General features: G+C 30.1%; 1 protein-coding gene across 1 annotated transcript in view; it reads left to right on the forward strand.

Annotated features, from left to right (window-relative positions):
* Positions 1–22,698, forward strand: part of Ack-like (activated Cdc42 kinase-like) — a 120,560-nt gene that overhangs the window by 21,515 nt on the left and 76,347 nt on the right. The window contains exons 4-10 of the mRNA XM_075355796.1: positions 1,194–1,388; positions 6,588–6,737; positions 12,319–12,467; positions 14,973–15,113; positions 17,234–17,393; positions 18,981–19,097; positions 21,222–21,334. Coding sequence (XP_075211911.1) covers positions 1,194–1,388; positions 6,588–6,737; positions 12,319–12,467; positions 14,973–15,113; positions 17,234–17,393; positions 18,981–19,097; positions 21,222–21,334 — 1,025 coding nt within the window. The remainder of the gene's footprint in view (positions 1–1,193; positions 1,389–6,587; positions 6,738–12,318; positions 12,468–14,972; positions 15,114–17,233; positions 17,394–18,980; positions 19,098–21,221; positions 21,335–22,698) is intronic.

Raw genomic sequence — 22,698 nt, forward strand, 5'->3', positions numbered from 1 at the left:
CAGACTCTCTGAATGGGAGGGGAAGGCGGAAGGTTTACGAGTGAGTCAGTGACCTTCAACTAATACATAAGCGCGGCAAACATATCATCTTCTAACACAGTATGTGTCATAAGGTGCTGTGTCAGATGGCTGAGACCGGTTTTATATGGCCCACTTGGTAAAACAGTATTATACAGCAATCTCTATGTGCCTAAAATCTACTTCTTTTGCATTTTCTGATTTAGTTTGCTGTAGCTACATCAGTCTTGAGATTCTAGCAGTAGTCAGCCAGCATTTTTGGCTTTCATTTTCCTTGGTAGTGTTTTCCACTGTGGATATTTCTGATTTGAAAACTTTCTCCATATTTGTCACTTGCAGCTCAAAGATTGGTAGGTAAAAATTTTAAATGAGATTCTAAGAAGTGGATTTTTAGTGACATATTGCATACAAGTGCTTTAAAGTTTTTCAGAAAAGCTCAGTTACAAGTTCTTTGTAGTTGTTAGCCTTATGATTTCCAAGGGATTTGTGTTCAACCTGTTTAAAAGATTTCCATGCAGCAATCTCACAATCATTCAAACTGTCTTCAGATGCAATTTTTCATTAAACCTAGCTTAATATGTAGTGGTGGAAACTTTTTCATGCTTTACCAGTACTGGACCCAATGTTTCTTTTTTTTTTTGGCCACTCTTTTTTTATCATGATTCTTCCTACTTCTCCTGTCCTTCTCACACAAGAAGCAACAAAATTTATGATATCTAAGTTGTGAAACCAAGTAAAAGTTCTATCTCTTTCAGGTATTGACAAATGTACCTCAAATGTTTTTCATACTGAATCATATCCAAAACAAGTTTCATATTTTCATATGACTTTTTCATGTGAGCTGCAAGAGCTAAAGGGATGGTTGGAATATTATTTCCAACAAGAAGAAGGACTGCTTTCAGGATTCTTTAAAAGACACCATTAATCAGGATGGATGTCCCAAAGTTTCTAGTAAAGATTCCACATCATTACAGTAAACTAAGTCCCTGTACGGGAAGAAGAAACATTCAGATTCACACTGCCTAGTATGGATTTTCTTTTGTTATCTTTTTTGTATTTTGATGAATTTTATATTTTTTATATATTTTTCTGTTTATAAATGTGTAAGATTTTGTGTTAATATTGTTTATGTCTTATTTATATCTTATAATAGTTTTGTTGTATCTTTGCATTAGAAAATTCTTTCAAAGAAAGAGGAACAATGGGAGTCAATGTTGTCAATGTTACCTGATGAGGGTGTTGAAAAGCCGCCAATAAGAGTACCTAATAAGCATATTATCCCTGCTGATGCTATTCTTGTGAACAAAGAACTGGGTACAGGTGAATTTGGTGTTGTTCAGCAAGGTGTCTGGACCAATGATGGCGATAGAGTAAGTTTATTTAAAACTGGGTTAACAGTCTTATTACTATATTAAAAGAATGCTTCTAACATGTGGCTGGCAAAAGCTATCTCCAGTTTAGATAATACATTAAAATTTGCTAGAATCAAGCAAAAATAAGTTATTGAAAATTAATTCATTATGAAAATAGTTATTTTATTCTAACTTTGAAAGAAAGTCCTAGTTAATAATATAAGGTACCGAAGTAATGCAGTGAGCATGGTGGTTACAAAGTAGTAGTAAACACTGATATTTCATGAATTAGCAGATGATGAAATGCAAAGCAAGAACCTGTAATTTTTTAATACAAGGTTATGTGATATGTAATTCTTGCAGTTATGCTTCGTATATTATAGAATACTTTTTGATTATGCCTTATAGATGTTAAATTTCAGATTAAAATTCTTGTGTGTCTTTGAATAAATAAAGATTTACTTAGTTATTATTTTATTGCCCTTTTTAGTGATTATTTTCATTAACAACATACTTTAAGGATTGCTTCCCTAATTCTGAACAAGAGTAATTTTCCCCACTCTTATTGTATTTATTGTACGCGGGAATTATGTGTAATGGGTTATGTGTAACAGGTTACATATATATGTGTATGGGTTTCTAGGATGTAGAACCACTATTTATCTTTAATCTTTGTATATTGGTAATTTTTTCTTATCTCCCACTCTTCATCATTTTTCTCTCTTCCTTGGATGAGAGCCATGGAATCGAGTCAGTCCTTCCCTGTTACCATCTGTGGAATCATGATGGCAGGACAACCATTACTGTATTGGGGCTCAGTGGGATAGTGACCTATTTTGGTTGTGGAAATGTGCAAGGATTACTATCAAGGGGGATGCAAATAAAAACCCAGATTAATGGTAGATGTTTCTTTTTACAGGTTAAAACCAGGTCTACTATTCCTCATAAATCTAATCCGATTTAATTTACAGTATTACAAATCAGCGAGTCTGATTGATTAGTTAAAAATAAATTTTATCTTACTTTCAATATCTTTTAACTAATTATTCAGCCTTGAGTCTATGATTAAGAATTTATATTTATATTTAATTTTGAACAGCTGCCTAATTAATATAATTAAATCCTAATGATAATTATTGTCTTAAATTATTACAATTTTTGAGCTAAAACTTCAACAACTTCAAACAACAGTTCTGTTTTAAAAATTTTTGTTTTCCTGTTAATGTTTTATAAAATAATGCATCTCATTATCTTTTCATCATTACTGAAATAATTAATATTTTTTAATGTTGTTTGTTGCTTCTTGTATAGAGATAAAAAGGGAAATATTTATGTTTAGTTTCAGTCTTGTTAATTAAAAGATTATCGTATTTCAATTTTACTTGCATATTTTAGTAGTTATGATTCAATATGTTTAATAAGGTTTAGTTTAATAAAATAAGTGAAATGATATTTTAAGAGTTTTTATTTTACTGATTAATAATGTTTATTTTTTTCAGAACTTTTAACATTTTTCAGAAATGTTGGTGTATTAGTTGTTTTATGTGAACTGAAATTGAAATTATTTCTTTTGAAAATATGTTTTCTGTGGTTAGTTATTTAAATGTTTGTATTTCTTTGATAATGTTTTATTTTATTTTAAATACTATATTAGTTTGAATTTTTATAATTCAATTATTTATTTGTTTTTAGTTTAGTATTTTAATTTAAATTACTATTTAATACATAGACTACAATTTGTATCAGCCAATCGCTTTTTTTTATTGGGATATTCATATTTAATCAAACTTTTGATTTATAACTTTTAAATTTATGTAATTTTTTTATATTGAAGTTATTCTATTTCACTGATGTTAAAAATGTTTTAAAATTCCATGTATGGCTTTCCCTTATGTTTATAAGACTGAACAGTTTATTTGTTGAAATCATATCAATTGATTAGCATGCTTGTTACTTTCCATAAATCTTATGATTACTGTTTACTTGCGTAATTCACACACCTGAATTTTTAAACAATATTTTTATAAAGTATTTAAAAATGAAATTTCATTTAAATGAATATCATATTACACACCATTATCAAATTTAGGTGAATTAAAATCCTACGTAAAATCATTTCCTTTTATAAATCACGCAACTAGTTTTAGATGAAAAATGGATCAAATAAGTGAATGAATTACGTGAGTAAATATGGTATTATTTACTCCTGTATTCTGAAGGATCTCCTGCAGAATGAGGTTGGAATACTTTGAAATATAATCTGGAAATGACAAACTAGGTAATTAAGGTAGTTGAAAATGTTTCAGGGGTAATCATAAATAAAAGGAATTAAACAGTATGTCATAGTTAAATTAGAAGTGAAGCTTATGTTATTTTGTCGGAATCAACAATAATATTATTAGCTTCAAGCATGTTTACAATTGTTTCATCATATGCATCTTCTATTTATTAACAGTTATAAAAATATATTATTCATAAAAGATATTGATTAAAAAAGAAATTAATATCTTTAAAAAAAATTGATTTTGCAGTGGTCAATAAAGTAACTGATTCTTTTGCTGATTGTGACACATCACATTTCACTACAAAAAGTAGAATATTTATTTATTTAAATGAAAATATAAATAAAAAATATTTATTTAAATGAAACCAAGCCTATTCATTGAAGAAAGTTACATTAGCTGATTAATAATTGCTGTGAATGTGAACCCATTAAATATTGGATGTGAATCCATCCAAAATCTAGTGAACCACTGTGGTTAAGATATTTACCAGTTGGTGTTAAACTGTGTCACCCATTGATATTTATTTTTTACTTTTCATCCTTTTACTTGTGGGATTTTTTAACGTTTGATTTTATATATATATATATATATATATATATATACACACACACATACACATGCAAACACTTAGTTAAACAAGGTTACAAAATTTGTGATACTTGCTGCAAACAGTTAGAAGCATGCTAAAGGATTTTAATGCTGTCATGTAATGCTGAAGAATTTTAACAATTAGATCCTTTGTGTTCCCCAGAAATAGATGAAGCTGTAAATGCTCTGAACAAAAGTTTGTTTTAAATGAATTACCTTTTCAGGAAAAATGACTATGTGAGAGAAAATACCCTCATGAAAAGCTTAAAAAAGCAGCAATAATGTTGAAAAGCAAAATATTGAACATGGATTCAAATTCTGAACAAGATGCTATTCCTCTCTCCTCTGACCATGAAATTATCAACCAATTGTAGGACAAGTTTAATTGCAAAAATTGGTCCTGGGTTTGAAGAAGTTAAGGAAAGGATTGAGGAAGCTTTCAAACTCAACTGCATTGTAAACATCACCTTCAAACAGTGAATACAAGTTGAAAAAAAAAAAATCTCTTGAGACTTTAGTCAAACCTACTGAAGAATTGATCAGTATCCATTTTGAGAAACTTCAAAAACTTCTTCAACACTCATTTCTTGCTAGTCAGCAGTCCAGCTACCTCACCCATCTGAAGCAATCTCTGAAAGAAGGTGAATATCTTGTAATCTGGGACTTCACTGAGAACTATTCATTCATTCTCCAGGATGCAGCCACAGGTTTCCATTGGAACAATGTACAGGCAACAGTTCACTTCTCTACAATTTGTTTCCAAGATCCAGCAACAAAAACATTGATGCATAAATCTCTTAATTTCTGATTTTCTCACACATGACACAATAGCAGTGCACCTTTTTCAAAATTATTTGATTGGTTTCATGTGGTCTCATTTTACCAGAAAACCAACCCTGATCTATTACTACAGTGATGGTGTTGTCTCTCAGTACAAAAACAGACTCAATTTTTTCAACTTCTGTTACCATGAATTAGATTTTGGGATCGAAGCAGAGAGGCATTTTTTTGCGACATCTCATGACAAAAAATCATGTGATGGTGTGAGAGGCAGTGTAAAAGACTTGCACTTAAAGCAGGTCTTCAAATGACCTATAATGACCAGATCATGACTTCATAAAGGAGAAGGAGAGGGTCTGAAGAGTAGGACAATGACAGCAAAAACTATACCAGGTACTCAGAAATCACTCTTTTATTCCATTGAACAAGAATCAGGTGCAAGTGAGGGTGTTTTCATTTTCTAACAATTTGACTGTAGCAAGTACAATAAATATTGAGAATTATTATGAATTCGCAGAAATGGTTGGGTTCTTGATCAGAAGATATGATGGACACTGGTTGTTGGGGTGTGTTCTAGATTCAAATGAAAAAAATCAAACATTAAAACTGAAGTTCTTACATTCACATGGACCTTCACGTTCCTTCTACTACCCAGAATTTGAGGATGTTCTTAATGTAGATAGGAGTAATGTTATTTCAAAAGTAGATCCCATGGTAAATCCAGCAGAAAGAGTTTATAACCTCTCAAAGCAAGAAGTGGACATTGCTAACCAGAAGTTGTAAAAAGAAATGTATAATGTGTAATTCTTCTGTAAATATCTTTGATCTTTGGAAGCTATATGAAATTGCAGTTAACTGGTGATTATGTACAACTTCATTATTTTATTTCACCATGATCACATTGCAATCCCATTATGAAATATTTACCATTGGTACAACACATTCGGAAGCAAACATTTTTTTTCAAATTTGTAAAAAATACACCTTTTGATATATTCTAAGGTCATATAGAGTTTTTGGTTACCTTGAACTATTAATGTTATAAAATCTTGTCAAGTGATATAACACATGAAAGTCCATTCCAAGAGCTTTAAAATGTCACCAAATTGAGCTCTCTAGCTCTTAAGTGAGTGAGAAAATTAATTTTTTATAATTACCTGAACCTTACTTTTTGCAGTTTTTAACTTTTTTACAGGGTTCTACAGAGAAAACTGAGTGAATAAAAAATCTGAACAAAACGTTTTTTGCATTACTTTATAGATATGATCCTGTGAAAATCCTGTGAATTTTGTTTAAATTTGTGATGGTCAAGTTGTGAGGTTTGTTGATTTGACATTGAATGACCCTGTTCAATGTTTTGTCTTGGATTCAGTACATGCTATTCTAAATTAATAATTACATGGAGAATATTATGTAATTATATAAGGACATAATGTTAAGAAAGCATAATTTATATTGTCATTTTTTTTACTGTTTTTATGTTGTGAACTAACCTCAAATTATTCTTCCTTCATTTTTCATCATAAAAGTAAAATAATCGTAATCATAATTTATATTTTTTCAGATTCAGGTTGCTATTAAATGTTTGAGTCGGGAGAGAATGCAGAGTAATCCAATTGAATTCTTAAAAGAAGCTGCTATAATGCACGGCATTGATCATGAACATATTGTTAGACTTTATGGTGTCGTGTTAGATACTAATGCTCTTATGCTGGTAAGAGGTTTTTTGTTTAAAGGCAGTTAAATTTTCTTTTTTTCTTTTTTGTGAAAAAATAGTGCAGTAAACTTTTTCATGGAGAAGTTTATTCTTTTGGAATTTCTTGTTTTTTTCTTTTCTGTAATTTAATTAACTATTAATGTGATTTCAAAATTAAAGTGTTATTTTTACAAATGGATTAACATTCTTGTGGTTTTAAATTTTAATTTTTAGTTATGTAATTGTACAGCAGGATGATAAATGATGTGAGTTTATTATTGCCCCATCTTTACTTATTTTTACCTAGTCAACCCGTCACATATTGACAAAAATCTTTCTTTAGTAAAAACGCATGCTGTGTGTTTTTTTTATGGCTATGAATTGTGAAAAACATAATTTCAGCACCAAAGAAGAATAGAAGCTATAGAGATAAAATATCTAAGAAACATTTTAAATTTGATCATACAGATGAATTAGGTCTAATTCCTGCATAAAGAAATAAAAATTTCCATATTCAATGATTTTGGTTTGTGTTCAAAATAAGGAAAGAAAGGTAGCCTACACATAGCTATGAAGTGAAAATAGAAAAAGTTGACCTCAGAGAAGGTCATTTAAAGAAGGCTGTCGGTAATAAATCGGATGGATTTAATAAATAAGTAATCACACAACAAAGCAGCAGTGTGTGGTTGTAAATTATGGTTTAGATAAAAAACTACTGAATGAAATCATTGGTCTACATAACAGTACTTTTATATAGAAATATTACTGAGTAAAGATTTAAGTAATGTCAACAGTGTACGATTTCAGTTTGCCAACAATGTGCCATTTAAATGTGCGATTTCAGGAAATTATAAATTCGAAAGGTACATAGATAAGAGAATATTTTTAATTAATTGTGGGTAATGTCATCGGACAGTATGCAAAGAATTAAACAGTTCATTCGACCATTACATAAATCCTCCTTGTTTTGCATAGTTATATAAACAGATTGATGTTATATCCTGCATGATATAAAGGTGTAGTGTGAGCATTAATTAATATAAACATATATTGGTTAAATGTGAGACATCCGTAATAAGAACAAGTAAAAGAATTAGTTATATTTTGCATTTTACCTATTTGGAGTATTACTGACTGGTATAATAGTAAACTATCGAATACTGACTATACGCTAATGTTAGGAGGGAATCAAGTTATACAGTGAGTCAAAAGTATGGAAAACCCTCTCAATAACTTTAAAATTGTTATAGATAGAATACTGTTGTAACTTTCAGAATAAGGTATCAGTCAACTACTTTACCTTTTGGCAAGAAATAGAATTTCAACCCCTTCTTGGGAGGTGGTTTAAGGATTGCAACTCAAATATTTTAGATTGTAACACCCTTTGTGTGATCATTATTTTAAAAGTCTCTTTTAAGACAAGAAAAATGGTATAAATAAAAAATTGGTAAGATGTCTGTACCCAAAATGGCAGCAGTATAAAGTTTGGATTCTGAAAATACTAAATTTAGTAAGTTCAAATAATAAAATTAAATAAAAACAAATTAAACTGGATTAAATAAAAATTTAATCTGATTTAATTAAAATCTATTTTAAAAGTTAAATTTTGAAAAATTAAAAAAAAAATTATTTTTTAATACAAACAATTGTTTTTGTTCCAATTAAATGAGTAAATAAATAAAAACATTTTCACCTAATCGTTCTGATCAGATAATTGCTGATGGTCTTACCATTATTGCAGAAATAAAGCTTACTTCGTTGTTTAATATTCCATTTAGAGTGTTTCATTACTATACGGTTAGTTTCTTATGAGAGTTTATTGTGTTCAGTTGGCTATTTGATTTTGTATCTTTACCACATTTGTACATTTTGTCTACTTACATTTGTAAGCCACTTTTGTTACATACATCTCTTTTACCTTTTTGTAATTGCTTTTTACTAAATTAATTTTTTCTGTGCTAACATTGCTATCAACATGGGTCATGTAGTAAACAGGAGAGGGTCACGCCTTTTATGATGAGGGGCTTTGGTGATAGGTCTTATAATGAAGTTTATGAATCGTTCAATGCAGTATTTAATAATTGTAACCCTATTTCAAAAGGTACAGTGTTAAAAACCGTCAAACAATTTGAAGAAAGAGGGAGCATTAATAATTAGGGAAAAGCAGGGGGGCCTAAATTTGCAACAGATAATAACAAATCATTAGAATCCTCTTCGTCGACTCGAACAGCAGCATGAAAACAACATTAGTCAAAGTTCAGTGATTGCAACAATAAAAAGTGAAAATTTCAAACCCTTCAAAATTCATCTGGTGCAAGAACTTAATGAAGATGACTATGATCAATGACTTGAGTTTTGCAAAATTATGATGAACAATATTTGTCCATCATCCTAATTTATTAAATAACAACATAGTTTTTAGTGATGAAACCACATTTTTTTAAATGGCAATGTAATCGCCTTAATTTTTGATATTGGACTGATTAATTCACACTGAATTAATCATTTGATCATGAGGCACATACTCTTTTAATCCAGTAAAAGTAAATGCATGGGCAGGTTGTTGGTGAACAATTAATAGAACTTATGTTAATTGATGGGAATTTAAATGCAGTGAAATATAAGGCTTTGCTTCTTGACCATATCATTCAAAATGTGCAAAACTTTGTTGGCCCCAACTTCCAGAAATTTTGGTTCCAGAAAGGTAGTGCTCTGCTTCATTTTGGTCTTCAGCTATGTGAAATGTTAAATGCATTTTTTCCTGGAAGATGGATTGGTTGAAGGGGTCAAATAGAATGGCCAGTGAGATCACCCGACTTGTCACCATCAGATTACTTTCTGTGCGGCCACATAGAAAGCATTGTTTGTAATAGTAAGCCCCAAGATATCAATGATTTACAAAATTGAATTCAAGAATCAGCTCAAAATATCACTAGGTAAATAGTATAGTATCATCCTTTTTCAACTGACTGGTACACTCAAGCAACTGAAGGAGAACATGTCAAACATTTATTAAAATGAAATGCAAGTAAATAAGCAAACTTTATGCTTAGTAAATAATTTTGTTTTAATCAATTTATAATTTTTTTTTAATCGATAATATCCATTTAATAAAATTTTTATTAATTTTATTTTCAATAACAGTTCCTCAAAAACTCAGTGTAATTTTTTAAAAATCTAAACTTTACCCCTCTGTCATTTAGGGTAGTCATCATACCAACTTTTTATTTATACAATATTTTTTGTCTTAGAGAGACCTTTAAAATGATGTATTAAACCAAGAGTGTTACTGTTTAAAATATTTGAGTTATAACCTCTGGGTCATCCCCAAGAAGGTGTTGAAATTTTTTTCTCATCAAAAGGTAAAGTAGTTGATCCATACCTTATCCTGAAAGTTGCAGTATTTTATCGGGAACGGTTTTAAAATTGTTGAAGGGGTTTCCATACTTTTGACAACTGTATATGTTTAAATATTACTTTTATATGGGAACCAGCTTTCTATGGTATCCATAGGTAGTTGAATCTAGGTTGGATTTTTTTAGTTAAGGAAGCTGTGGACATTTTTATTGAAAAAGGATTTCTGATTTATTTTATAAAGTTTCTTATTTAGAAACATAAATAACCTTAAAATAAATAAAAAATTTAAAGTTCTTTTTAAAGATTATAAACAAAAAATTAACCTCGACTGAAGTAATGGAGTTCATTAAGTTATCGGTCTTTTACTTATTAAAAATGTATTAAGTAAAAATTGATTAACAAAAGAACTCTTAATGTTGTTAAATGCACACTGTTAATTGTTTGGAAGTTGGCTGTAACAATCTGTTGTCATATAGATAGTTTCACTTCCATGGTTGGCTACATGCTTATCCTTTCTTACTTCATCTTGTTTTTCTTTAATAATTATAAATAAAACATGTTTATTTAAGTGTGCTTCTAAGAGATGTTTTACTAAAGTTGTTTCTTGAGTTACAACCAAAAAAAAATTATTTTTGAAATGTTACATTGTTCTAAAATGTAAAATTTAATTCATTGTTCTTATTGAAATCAAGAAATCAACTCGTTGACTGCAAAACTTACCCTGGAGCAGACATTGATAGCGACCATAATTTGGTGATAATGAAATGTAGATTGGGGTTTAAAAACCTGAAGAAAAGGTGTCAGATGAATCTGTGGAATTTATAGAAGCTTGAGGAAGAGGAGGTAAAGAAGATTTTTGAGGAGGACATCGCAAGAGGTCTGAGTAAAAAAGATAAGGTAGAAAATGTAGAAGAAGAATGGGAGAAGGTTAAAAAGGCAGAAGAAGAATCAGCAGAAGAAAACTTAGGCGGAATAAAGAGAACTGGTAGAAAACCTTGGGTTTCAGACGATATATTGCAGCTGATGGATGAACGTAGAAAATATAAGAATGCTAGTGATGAAGAAAGTAAAAGGAACTATTGGCAATTAAGAAATGCTATAAACAGGAAGTGCAAACTGGTGAAAGAAAAGTGGATTAAAGAAAAGTGTTCAGAAGTGGAAAGAGAAATGAACATTGGTAAAACAGACGGAGCATACAGGAAAGTTAAGGAAAATTTATGGGTACATAAATTAAAATCTAATAATATGTAGAGTGTAGGATGTAGAGTGTATAGTGAAATGAAACTACTAGCACTAGACAGGGAATCTTGGAGAGCTGCATCAAACCAGTCAAATGACTGAAGACAAAACAAAAGTTCTTATTGATAAAAGAAAAACAACTAGGATGGATTGTGTGATATTGCCTTTTGTATTTTGAAATAAATTGTTTATTGATTTAATTTAGTTTTTTTGTTAATCTTAGACCGATTACTGAAAGGTTAGTTTGTAAATTTTTGTATAATGCCACCAAAACAAACTTACTTTCTCATAGTAATTGAATTGTAATCTCTGTGTAATTGAGTTAAAAAAATTGTTTAGTATTTTTACAGTAGTAGTTAAATATTTGCTTTGCTTGTTCAAAAAAAGAGTTTAAATACAATCCTGAATATTTTGAATTCTAGAAAACAGGAGTTATTACTCTTTGAAAAAACAACAGCGATTAAGATAGGTTTTTATACCTGATATGAATTTAAGAACTAATTAAGTGAAATTTCTAAATATACTTTTGTAGCAGATTTTTAAAAAATAGTTAAAAATTATACACAATATAACTGATTTAAAAAAAAATAAAGAGTATAATTAAAATCATTTTGTAAACTTAAACTTTTAAACATTAAACACTGCAAGAATTGAAATGTAGTTTAGAAATTATGCAACCACGTTTAGAGGTTTATAAAGGCTTGTATTAATATTGTATAAAATGCTTGTTTTATGAATAATTTTGTTTTAGGATTGATAAGAAGTGAATATAAGCACAGAGTACAGTTGAAGCAGCAAGTTAGGCCATGAATACTGTTGCATGAACTGATTTTCTACTGTTTACATTTAAAGGATTAATTATAAAAGAAGTTGAGATTATTTAAAATAAATTGTGCGTATTTTTTAGTCTTATTAAGTTACGCAGTGATTGTTATGTTTAGTACTAATGTTCTAGTGTGTATGATTGTTTATACTCCTGGTGATTAATAAAGTATTGTTTCAGGTTACAGAATTGGCACCTCTACGGTCATTATTAGAATGTTTGAAAGAACCATCCCTTAGATCAAGTTTCCCAGCTCTTTCATTATGTGATTTTGCTATACAAATCTGTGATGGGATGCAGTATCTTGAGACAAAACGACTTATTCATAGGTACATACAACTGTTATATTGCCAGTTTAAAATAAATTTTTCTCTATGGCATTTAAATTATCAATATTAGTATTAATAAATGAACTACAAAATGTAGTAAAAACAGAACTCAGATGATTTTCTCTCATCTTCAGCCTTGAAACAAAAACCTTTATTCAAGTTTCTTCAATCTGTATTCCAAGTTAGCAGTAATATGTGTCTGTAAATTATTATTATTTACTTTATTAATAACATGATGATTGACAATTTTTCTATCTATAGTATTAAATTAGATATTGGTTATATATTTCAATTATCATTTTAATTGTTTTTATTATTTGGTCGATTTATGTTTTGAACATGTGTGTTCATGTGTCATTTAAAATTACTAAATAGTTTTTTAGAACTCTGCAGGGGTTTTTAAAAAATTAGAGAAACATTTAGAACATCTGATTAAAGGTAAAATTTTAAATTTAAATTCTGCATATATTATTATTATTATTTTTTAATATTCCTTAAGTTGTTTAGTGGTGTTTCTCCAATATTTTTACAAAATAAAACAGACATTTAGTGCATTTAAACCTAAATAAAAATTATATAAGTCCCTAGCACTGATTTGATTGTGTACTAATTTTTCCTTATTTTATTTAAATTAACTGGAAAAAAAAAACATTATGTTGGATAAGAAAAATGTTAGGAGGAATTATATTGTTTGGTTCATGTGTTAGAGTAAACAAATCTTTCTGATTAGAATCTGAGTTATTTTCTGCTCATTTTCATATGCATTAAAATTTATACGTAATTAAAACACTGTATATTTTCAAAGTAATGGAATTTTACTGTTTTTAGCATAAATCTTTTCTACCTCTCATTTTCTGCTGATTAAATTGGTATATAAATATGTAGTTTTGGTTCTATCTAGTTTGACTAAGAGGAATTTTCTCATTTGGTGCTTTTAATAGCATACACATTTTAACTTATTCTTTTTTTACTCCTACTCTATTCTGATGTTTATAATCTTCTTACCACTACAATAGTTTGCCTTTCTTTTCTATTCTTTTTTCTTTTTTTTTGTATAAACTGCTATAGTCGTAAGCCACTAATACATGCAAACATGAAGTAAAGAAACACCATATATTGTGTAACTTCAATGATCTAAAGGAATCATTCTATTCAACATGATAGCAGTTTAACCCTATTTCACTGTCATCAGTATCCAGGATGTTCCTTGAAAATTTCTAGGTGTTATAGAACAAACCAAGGTACAGCTTGTAGGTTAGACAAGGTGTAGTGTTAACCTTACCGTTCTCTTTAAGTAAAGTATAGTGGCGTCCTTTTGAGTAAAGTATTTGGTATTAAATTAGTACTCAATCAATAGGATCTTCGGGTATGAATTACTCCAGAGGATAGATTCTTTAGCGTAAAAGAATCCTGATATTGTTTAATGTCATTCATTTGAAATATCAGAAGTTTAATTAAAATTGAAGACATTTAATTAATTAAATTGAAGAAATGTATGTTGTAATTGATATATTCATGTTAAAAAATACATTTTCAAACAATATATTAACAGAAAGACAAATAACAGAAACAATTGGAACAACTTACACCAGCAGTTATGTTGGAATTAATATTGTAGGGAAGAAAGAAGATAGTACCAAAGAAATACAGCCATTACTTTGCTTTCCATTGGTTTCAGCTACCATTTCTATGTCTAGTTTCTCTTCCATCCATTATGGTATATACATTATATACTCATCCATTATGGCCAAGACATATGTTCTCAAAAAAATAGCTACTATGATTTCTAGCCAGCCGACTAGTATATTCAGAAAAGGGTTTTAAAAGTCAAGGGTTTAAAAAGTTGTAAGATGTGCTGAAAAAACCATAAGACAAGATAATAAAAGACAAAACATAATTTTTAGTTCGTCTAAGCCTATATCACTAGGTGGTTTATTGGATCAGTTTCAAGGAAAGTAGGGTTGAAGGTGGATTTCAGCATTAAGATAATGGGATTCTTTATTTATAAAATTTCTGTTATATTTCTGTTTTTCTCGTAGAATAATATTAGAGTTATCTAGAAATCCAATACTTAAAGTGATGGGAGTAAGGTAATATAATCATCTCATTTAGTTTCAGGTCATCATAGTGTCATTTATAACCATTGCATTTTTTTAGGGCAGATTAATTATGTTGACTACTAAGCAAATGAAGGTAAGTAAACATACCTGTATGTTTACAGGTATTCTATTTCATTCTATTACATATTCTATTTCATTCATGGAGTTTTGTAAATTTTCCACTATGACTGAGAGTTTATTTACAATTAGTCTTTCCCACTCTGGTTAAAGAATCCTTTGGATGAATTCTGTAAACAGCAAACTCTAGTTGTTAGGTTCTATCTAATACGTAAAATTTAAGTTTTATGAAACCGATACCTCTTGAGACAAAATGTCACATTTAAAAAATTTTGATTCACTAAATGACCATTTATTATTTTTAATATGATTTAATTTTTTTCTCCAGGGATTTGGCTGCAAGGAATATTCTGGTTTTTTCTAAAAATAAAGTAAAAATATCTGATTTTGGGCTGTCTAGAGCGCTTGGTGTCGGTAAAGATTATTATCAGACAAATTTTAATGTTAATTTGAAACTACCTATCGCATGGTAAGTATTAAAAATCTGAATTTTTTTCTCTTTTTCTTTTATTTGTTTGATATTTCAGCGTAGTTTCTGGTGTCTAGAAAAGGGGCTAATTATTATTATTATTATGACAGTAGCCCAGTGAAAGCGGAAGTGAGCTCTCCTTCCTTACCGTCCAACATATGATGTAGAAATTCTTAATATTGAACATAACGATAGAGTCTCGCTGATCTTAATATTTTAATTACTAAAATCTCTTTATTCTGCACTTTCTATCCATAATTTATATTAATCATATAAAATAGGGTGAATTAATTAGATTCACTCAGATTATTAAGATTTAGGTTTATTCAGTTTATAAGAGGATGGACTATAAAGATTAGTACCTGTTACAATAATTGAATACTATACGCCTGTATTATATAAAAGTGGTTTGTTTACCTTGTGGTTGATTTTGGCTTTAACTGATAAGCCAACATATATATATATATATATATATATATATATATATATATATATATGTGTATGAGGTGCGACAATAAAGTAATGAGATGAGACTGATGTGAATAAAAATGTTGCTTACCGTTTTAGTCATGTTTAGTGTTGTCTCCTTCAAAGTAGTTCCCCTCTGATTGCACACACTTATTCCAGCGCTTCTGGCATTGATGGTAACATTTCTGGAACTCTTCTTCTGTAATATTCTCCAAGACCCTCGTCACAGCTTTTTGGACATCTTGTGTTGTTTGAAAATGGTGTCCCTTGACTGCTATTTTGACTCTTGGAAATAGAAAAAAGTTGCACTGAGCAATATCTGGTGAATAAGGTAAGGTGGCTGTGGTAGTACTGAGATTTCTTTTGAGGTTAAAAATTGCTGTACTGACAGAGCAGTATGGGATGGCGCATTATCGTGATGCAGAATCCAATTATCAGCAATGTTGGCACGGACACGAAGAACTCGTTTACGAAGTCTTTCTAAAATCTCTTTGTAGAAATATTGGTTAACTATTTGTCCAGGAGGCACCCACTCTTTATGAACAATTCCCTTGGAATCGAAGAAGCACACAAGTATGCATTTCACTTTTGACTTTGACATGCGAGCTTTTTTTGGTCTGGGTGATCCCTTTGAGCACCATTGCGAACTTTGGCATTTTGTCTCTGGATCGTACTGAAAAAACCAACCTTCATCACCAGTGATAATAAGGCTCAACAAATCTGGATTGAATTCCGTTTGCTCTAACAGATCGGCTGCCACATTTTTCCGTGTTTCTCGCTGTTGTGTGAGATTTTTGGGGACCATTTTTGCACAAATCATTCTCATACCAAGATCTTCAGTTAATATTAGACAACCGTTTCTCGATTGATGTTGAGTTTTTCTGCAATCATTTTCACAGATAATCTTCGATCAGATCGTACGATTTCATGCACCCTGGTCAAGTTGACATCTGTCCGTGAGGTTGATGGTCGTCCATTGCGGTCTTCATCTTCAACATTCGTTCTGCCTTCACTAAAAAATTTATGCCACTGAAAAACTTGAGATCTTGACATAACCTCCTCTCCAAAAGCCTTCTGAAGCTTACCATAAGTTGTCGTTGCGTTTTCACCCAATTTAACGCAAAAAGAAATGGCATACCGTTGCGCAATATTTTGCGGTTTCATTTCTGTTACGAGAGACACAAACACGTGTTCACTTATTACAGCACAATTCACGACTTGAGTAGTGGCATCAATGTGCCACTTGGACTAGAAGTAGCTTATAGACCAAGGTCAAAGATGGTGTGCCTACGCAATCTGTAGTGTTGCCACATCTTGCAAAGAAAAATCAGTCTCATTACTTTATTGTCGCACCTTGTATAAAAAAATAACATAAAAAATTAAAATTTTTAAAATTCTAATCTCTTTTTAATGTTTAATTTTTAAATTAAATATTTAATTTAAATATCAATGTAAAATTAAAATTTTTTATGAAATATATAAAAAATATATTAAATAAAAATTGCTTTATATATTTATTTTGTATTTTAATGTTATACACTTACCGTATTCACCTTACAATACAATATAGCATTTTAGTTATATAAAAGATGCATATTATTGTATTTCATACTATTTTCCTGTATAATAAATGATTCTAAACCTTTTTACAGGTGTGCCCCTGAATGTATCAGTTATCTACGATTTACATCTGCATCAGATGTTTGGGCATATGGCGTCACACTCTGGGAAATGTTTAGTTATGGATTTCAGCCTTGGGCTGCTTTAACTGGACATCAGATTTTAGAAGCTATCGATGAACCAAATTTCCAGGTAGATAACATTTAAAATTATAAATTTAAGGATTCTTTTTTGTATTCTATTCACTACGAGGTCTGTTCAAAAAATAACTGAACATTTTAAATTATGCACCAACGAAGATATTGTAGTGACGTGCAGTGGCGGCATTGTGTTCTGTATAATCTCTGTAAACACATGTTCTTGGATTGTTGATATCTCGTTTAGTTTTCATATTGCTGTTATTTGAGTGCCACATGTCTTCAGAGTTAGTAGTGATTTTTGTAATGTGCAATTTTCAGGAGCAACAATACAATGTGAAATTTTGTGTGAAACTGGGGAAAACTTTTACAGAAACATTTCAGCTTTTGAAATAAGCTTACAGAGATGATTCTCTGGAAGAGTATCAATTGAAGATGATCCTTGACCGGGAAGGTCTTCGACTTCAACTGTTGGCACCCACGTTTAGAAAATCAACAATCTGGTGCTTGCAAATTGCCGATTGACTATAAAACATGTTTAAGTGTTAGTAGCGATTTTTGTAATGTGCGATTTTTTGATGATTGAACTTTTATCTCAATGTTGTAGCTGTAAACCCAGCCTTCGTCTCCTGTTACGATCCTTTGCATGAATGTTTTATCGTCATCGGCTTGTGCAAGGAGTTGCTGGCAGTTGTCCACTCTATGTTCTTTCTGCTGTTCATTAAACAAGGAACAAACTTTGCTGTAACTCAACGCATATTCAATTCTTCAGTCAAAATGTCATGACATGATCCAGTTGAGATGCTAACTAACCCTTTCTGCAAGTTCTCTGACAGTCAATCGGCGATTTGAACGTACCGGATCATTGATTTTCTGAACATGTGTGTCATCAATTGAAGTCGAAGGCCTTCTTAGTTGAAGGTCATCTTCAATTCACTGACGACCACTTTTCAATTGCAAAAAATGATTTACAACATGCATATGACCCAGAGCATCATCTCTGTAAGCTTGTTTTAAAACTTGAAAAGTTTCTGTGAAATCTTTACTCAGTTTCACGCAAAATTTTATGTTGTATCATGGTTCCTGAAAAACACGTATTACGAAAATCGCTACTAAACACTTAAACATGTTGGACTCAAATAATAATGTGAAAACTAAATGAGATACAAACAATTCAAGAACATGTGGTTACATAGGAGGTTATGTGGAACACAATGCTGCCAACCGCAACCGCATTGGAGGAATTGCAAGTCACTAAATATCTGTGTTGGTGCATAATTAAAAAACTTCGGTAGTCTTTTTTGAATAAATCTCATATATTTATTCTTATTTAATATAATATATATATTTATTTATGTTTCACAATCAGTGAATTATATTTTAATATTTGTATTGGGGATTCATTTGATATCGGTAATGAAGTATCATGCACATTTCATTAATAAATGATTAAATATATAAAAAAATGACATACATTGGAAGATTATTTAATAATAAAATTATTTTAAAACTGATAAATTAAAAAAAATTACTTTGGTTTCATTTTTTTTTATTTAGATAAGGTATGTAATATTATGTTTTTCATCATTTGCGTTAATATTTAGTGTTAATATTTAATACCTGTGTGTACATTTTCTTTCAGCGATTAGAACAGCCAGATTGTTGCCCTAAAGAATACTTCAGTTTGATGTTGAAATGTTGGCAGCATGATCCTAATAAAAGGCCTCGCTTCTCTGATCTCATGTCATTACTTCCAGATGTAAGTTAATTAAATTTTTTTAAATCAGTTTAATATATATTTATTTTATTTGACTTTATACTTATTAATTTTTTGGATGTGATGTACATAATTGCATATCTGATAGACTGAATGAAAGTATTACTGTTATGAATGGCTGTCATCTAAAAGGCTTGGTTCAAAAGTTTGGGATAGAAATAGTGATTGGCAGCACTGATTGGTTCATGCGTGCGCACTAGCTTTAAGTGGTCTGTTGGGCATGTAACCACCACATTGCTGTCAGTTCATTGTTGTTTGTCTTTGTGAGATTGTGTGTTAAAATGATTGTGGTAATAACAAATCCCCACCAATTGGTAAAGTTTTATCAGTGATTTGATATCTAAATGCAAGAGGACATAATGCTGCTGAAATTCATCATCAATTGTGTATTATTAAAATATAAATTTTGTGAAACATATGGGTCTACTGCAATGATTAAAAGAAAAGTGAAGCAATGTTATCATAAGTATAAGGAAAGCTGTTCAGATGTTCACAATGAACAGAAGTGAACTTAATGTCCAAACTGACAGTTTTGTTGAACGTGAGTGCGAAAGTGAGAGAAGATTATTGATTTATGATAAGCGATCTTTCTCTAGAATCTCCAGTAGTTTTAAAGATGGAGATGGATTGTTGAAAAGGCAGATTGGAACTGTTACCATAAAGCCTTCCCATCACAGTATGATGATGGTGAAGACGCCCTTGACAAACTTATCTCTTTTATGTCTCTGATACTTGACAATGGTGACAGATATATTCCAAAAACAGCTGGAAACGCAAGACATCTTTCTGTTCCTTGGTGGAATAATGATTGCCAAAAAGCTATTAGCAATCGAAAACAAGCACTCTGCAAATTTAACTGTAGGCTTATAAATGTACACTTAGGTTTATATTGTAAGGCTAGAGCGGTCTGTTGTCGGGTATTCTTAGATACTGGGAGGAAGTCATGGAGGAATTGGAGGAATTGTAGACACTATTTCCACGTCTACCGTATGGAAAAAGATCCGTATAATCTGCTGATCAATCCATTCAATCCATTCTTGGACTCATTCATGAAGAACTCCTTACATCACCTTCTATAGTGGCAAGTATTTTGGCAGATTGTTTACGTGAGGTGCCCCTCACCTCATCATACAGTAATGAGTTTCAGAGGTACAAATTACTGATGGACGTAATTAAACGTTATTGAAGTAATTAAAGTAGTTAAACGTTATTGATTTGGTCACTTTCATTCAACGAGTTGTCACACATGCTTAAAAACTCATGTGATATCTCCCCTGGACTTCACAACATTTGTCTTGGTATGCTCTCACACCTTCCTAATTTGGCACTACAAATCTATTGCGTATTTATAATAGTCTATATTCTCCTCACAAGTTTTCCCTTTGGTCTGGTCAGAAGCCATTGTCATATCGGTATTTAAACCTTGTAAAGATAAAGGAAGCCGCTCTCTTCATAGATAACAATTGAAATGATGGAACAGCATCCTAAAAATTAAAAGGTGTGAAATGGGGATTAAAATGCCAATAGCCAAAGCAATGTTCAAGAACTTGTTTCTGTAGATCACTAAAGATAAATAATTCTAAATCCAATTTTCATTGCTTGATTTTAGTGAGAAATAATTTATATTAAATGACAAAAGAGAATTTTATTGTTTTGAAATCGTAAAATAAAATTGTGTAAAAGACAACTGGTTGTATTTTATTATTTAAACTGCATATGAACGTATTGTTTTATATTTAGTTCTCACACTGACATCTTACATTTAGCAACATATACTGAGAATGGTTAATTTGTATACTGTTGATGTATCTGTGATAGCACTAGTAAATCAAAAATATAATGCGTTCTGGTGACAAACTGCATTTAATTTTGTCTTGGATTTGTAGTATAGCATGTAGTAGGAATCTAATTGTTAGGGGTTTAATATTGTTTGCAGTTTATCACATCTATTAATTATCGTTATGAATTATATGCAATATATGCAAAAAAACAATTCAGCATTGGGGAGGTCTGTTTCACAAATATACTGACAATGAATATGCTAGTTATTTTACTAAATGTAAATGTCCTTTAGAATTCAGGTACATCTTATGAATTATTTTATAGTGTAAACCAGAACAAGTTCAGGCTGTTCAGGAAGCTGGAGCTGGTGAAGAAAGAATAAAACGTGATCAGCTTGTGTATAGAATTGGAGACATTATCACTGTTCTTGACAAGAGGTTAGTGATGACATGAGTGTAGTTTTTTTTAATTTAGTTGTACATTATATTACATCTTTTTAGTCTATTTTAATGAAACTATTTTAAAAAAAAGTTTAATGTTTTACAGAAGTGGTTAAAAGTTCTCTGTGTTAAAAATAGTTAACATCAAAAAATGTATTTTGTCAATATGTTACAATATTTATTGTTATAGAGCATTAAGTAATGATTAATCCTATCTTTGATTACATATATTTAATCAGTGAAAAGTCGTAAACAGTGTTAGATTTATGGCTTGTTTTAATAAGAATCTATAACTAAACAAATTCCTTCAGAACACTTGTTCAAATATATATTTTTAGTTTGTTTGCAAAGTTTTAGCCCTGCATAAAGCATTTGGGATGCTTTTTGCAGGGAAATTTTTTAGTTCGAGGTTTTTTTTTTAAAAAAAAAAGAAAAACTATTTAAAGAATGTATGTGTACATGCATGCACCCCTTTTGAGGCCTGACTATAGTTTTTCATTCATTTATGGTAAAAATTTTTGATCACACTAAAATTTCCTTCAATGCTCTCTACTTCCTTATTAGAATAAGGATAACTCTATTTGAGACATTGTAGTGTTTCAAGAATGAAAATAAACCTAAAAACCTGAACCCTCTGCAAAATAAAATTCAACTTCGTTATGAGTTGTTTGGCCTGAAAGATAATGTTTATAGAAATATTTTAGTAAAAATTAGATACATTGTTATTGTAACAGTTGGAAACTGGCCTGATTGCTTTTATTTTTAAGTTGTAAAATGAACAATGAATCAAGTTTTTTTTATTTCCTACCGTTATGTGGCTTCAGAGACTGACTGGCTTTGTCTTATGTACTATAATCAATTTCTTTATTGCAGAAGAAAAATAATAATAATTTTCTACTTTTGTAGTCTTAAGAAATAAAACATTTATGTTTATTTTTTTAATCTATTAGATTAATCAGATAATGAAAAACAAATCGTAACTTAGGTCTTAGGTTTTTTCCAAAAACATTTGTTTTAGAAAGTGGGATTATTCAAGTTCTAATTTTTATCTTCCTTTCGCTATATATATATATATATATATATATAAACTGCTAAGAACCTCTTAGCTATTTTGTTTATATTAGTAGTCTTTTGGTACAAGATTGAAGTACTTAAGTCTTTGTACATCAAGATTAGTTCTAGAAAAGTTTTTTACTTCAGGATTTCTATCGTAGAAGTGTATACTGTGATTTTTTTAATGTGCTGTGTATAGTTTTTCAATAAAATTGTAGGCTAAAATAAAGACAAATCATGAAAAGATAAAATAAAACAATTAAGTTTACCATATTTGATTAACAAATATTTTTTTTTCCCTTTAATTA

Source organism: Lycorma delicatula, chromosome 2, assembly GCF_047948215.1.
Source record: "Lycorma delicatula isolate Av1 chromosome 2, ASM4794821v1, whole genome shotgun sequence".
Taxonomy (NCBI): domain Eukaryota; kingdom Metazoa; phylum Arthropoda; class Insecta; order Hemiptera; family Fulgoridae; genus Lycorma; species Lycorma delicatula.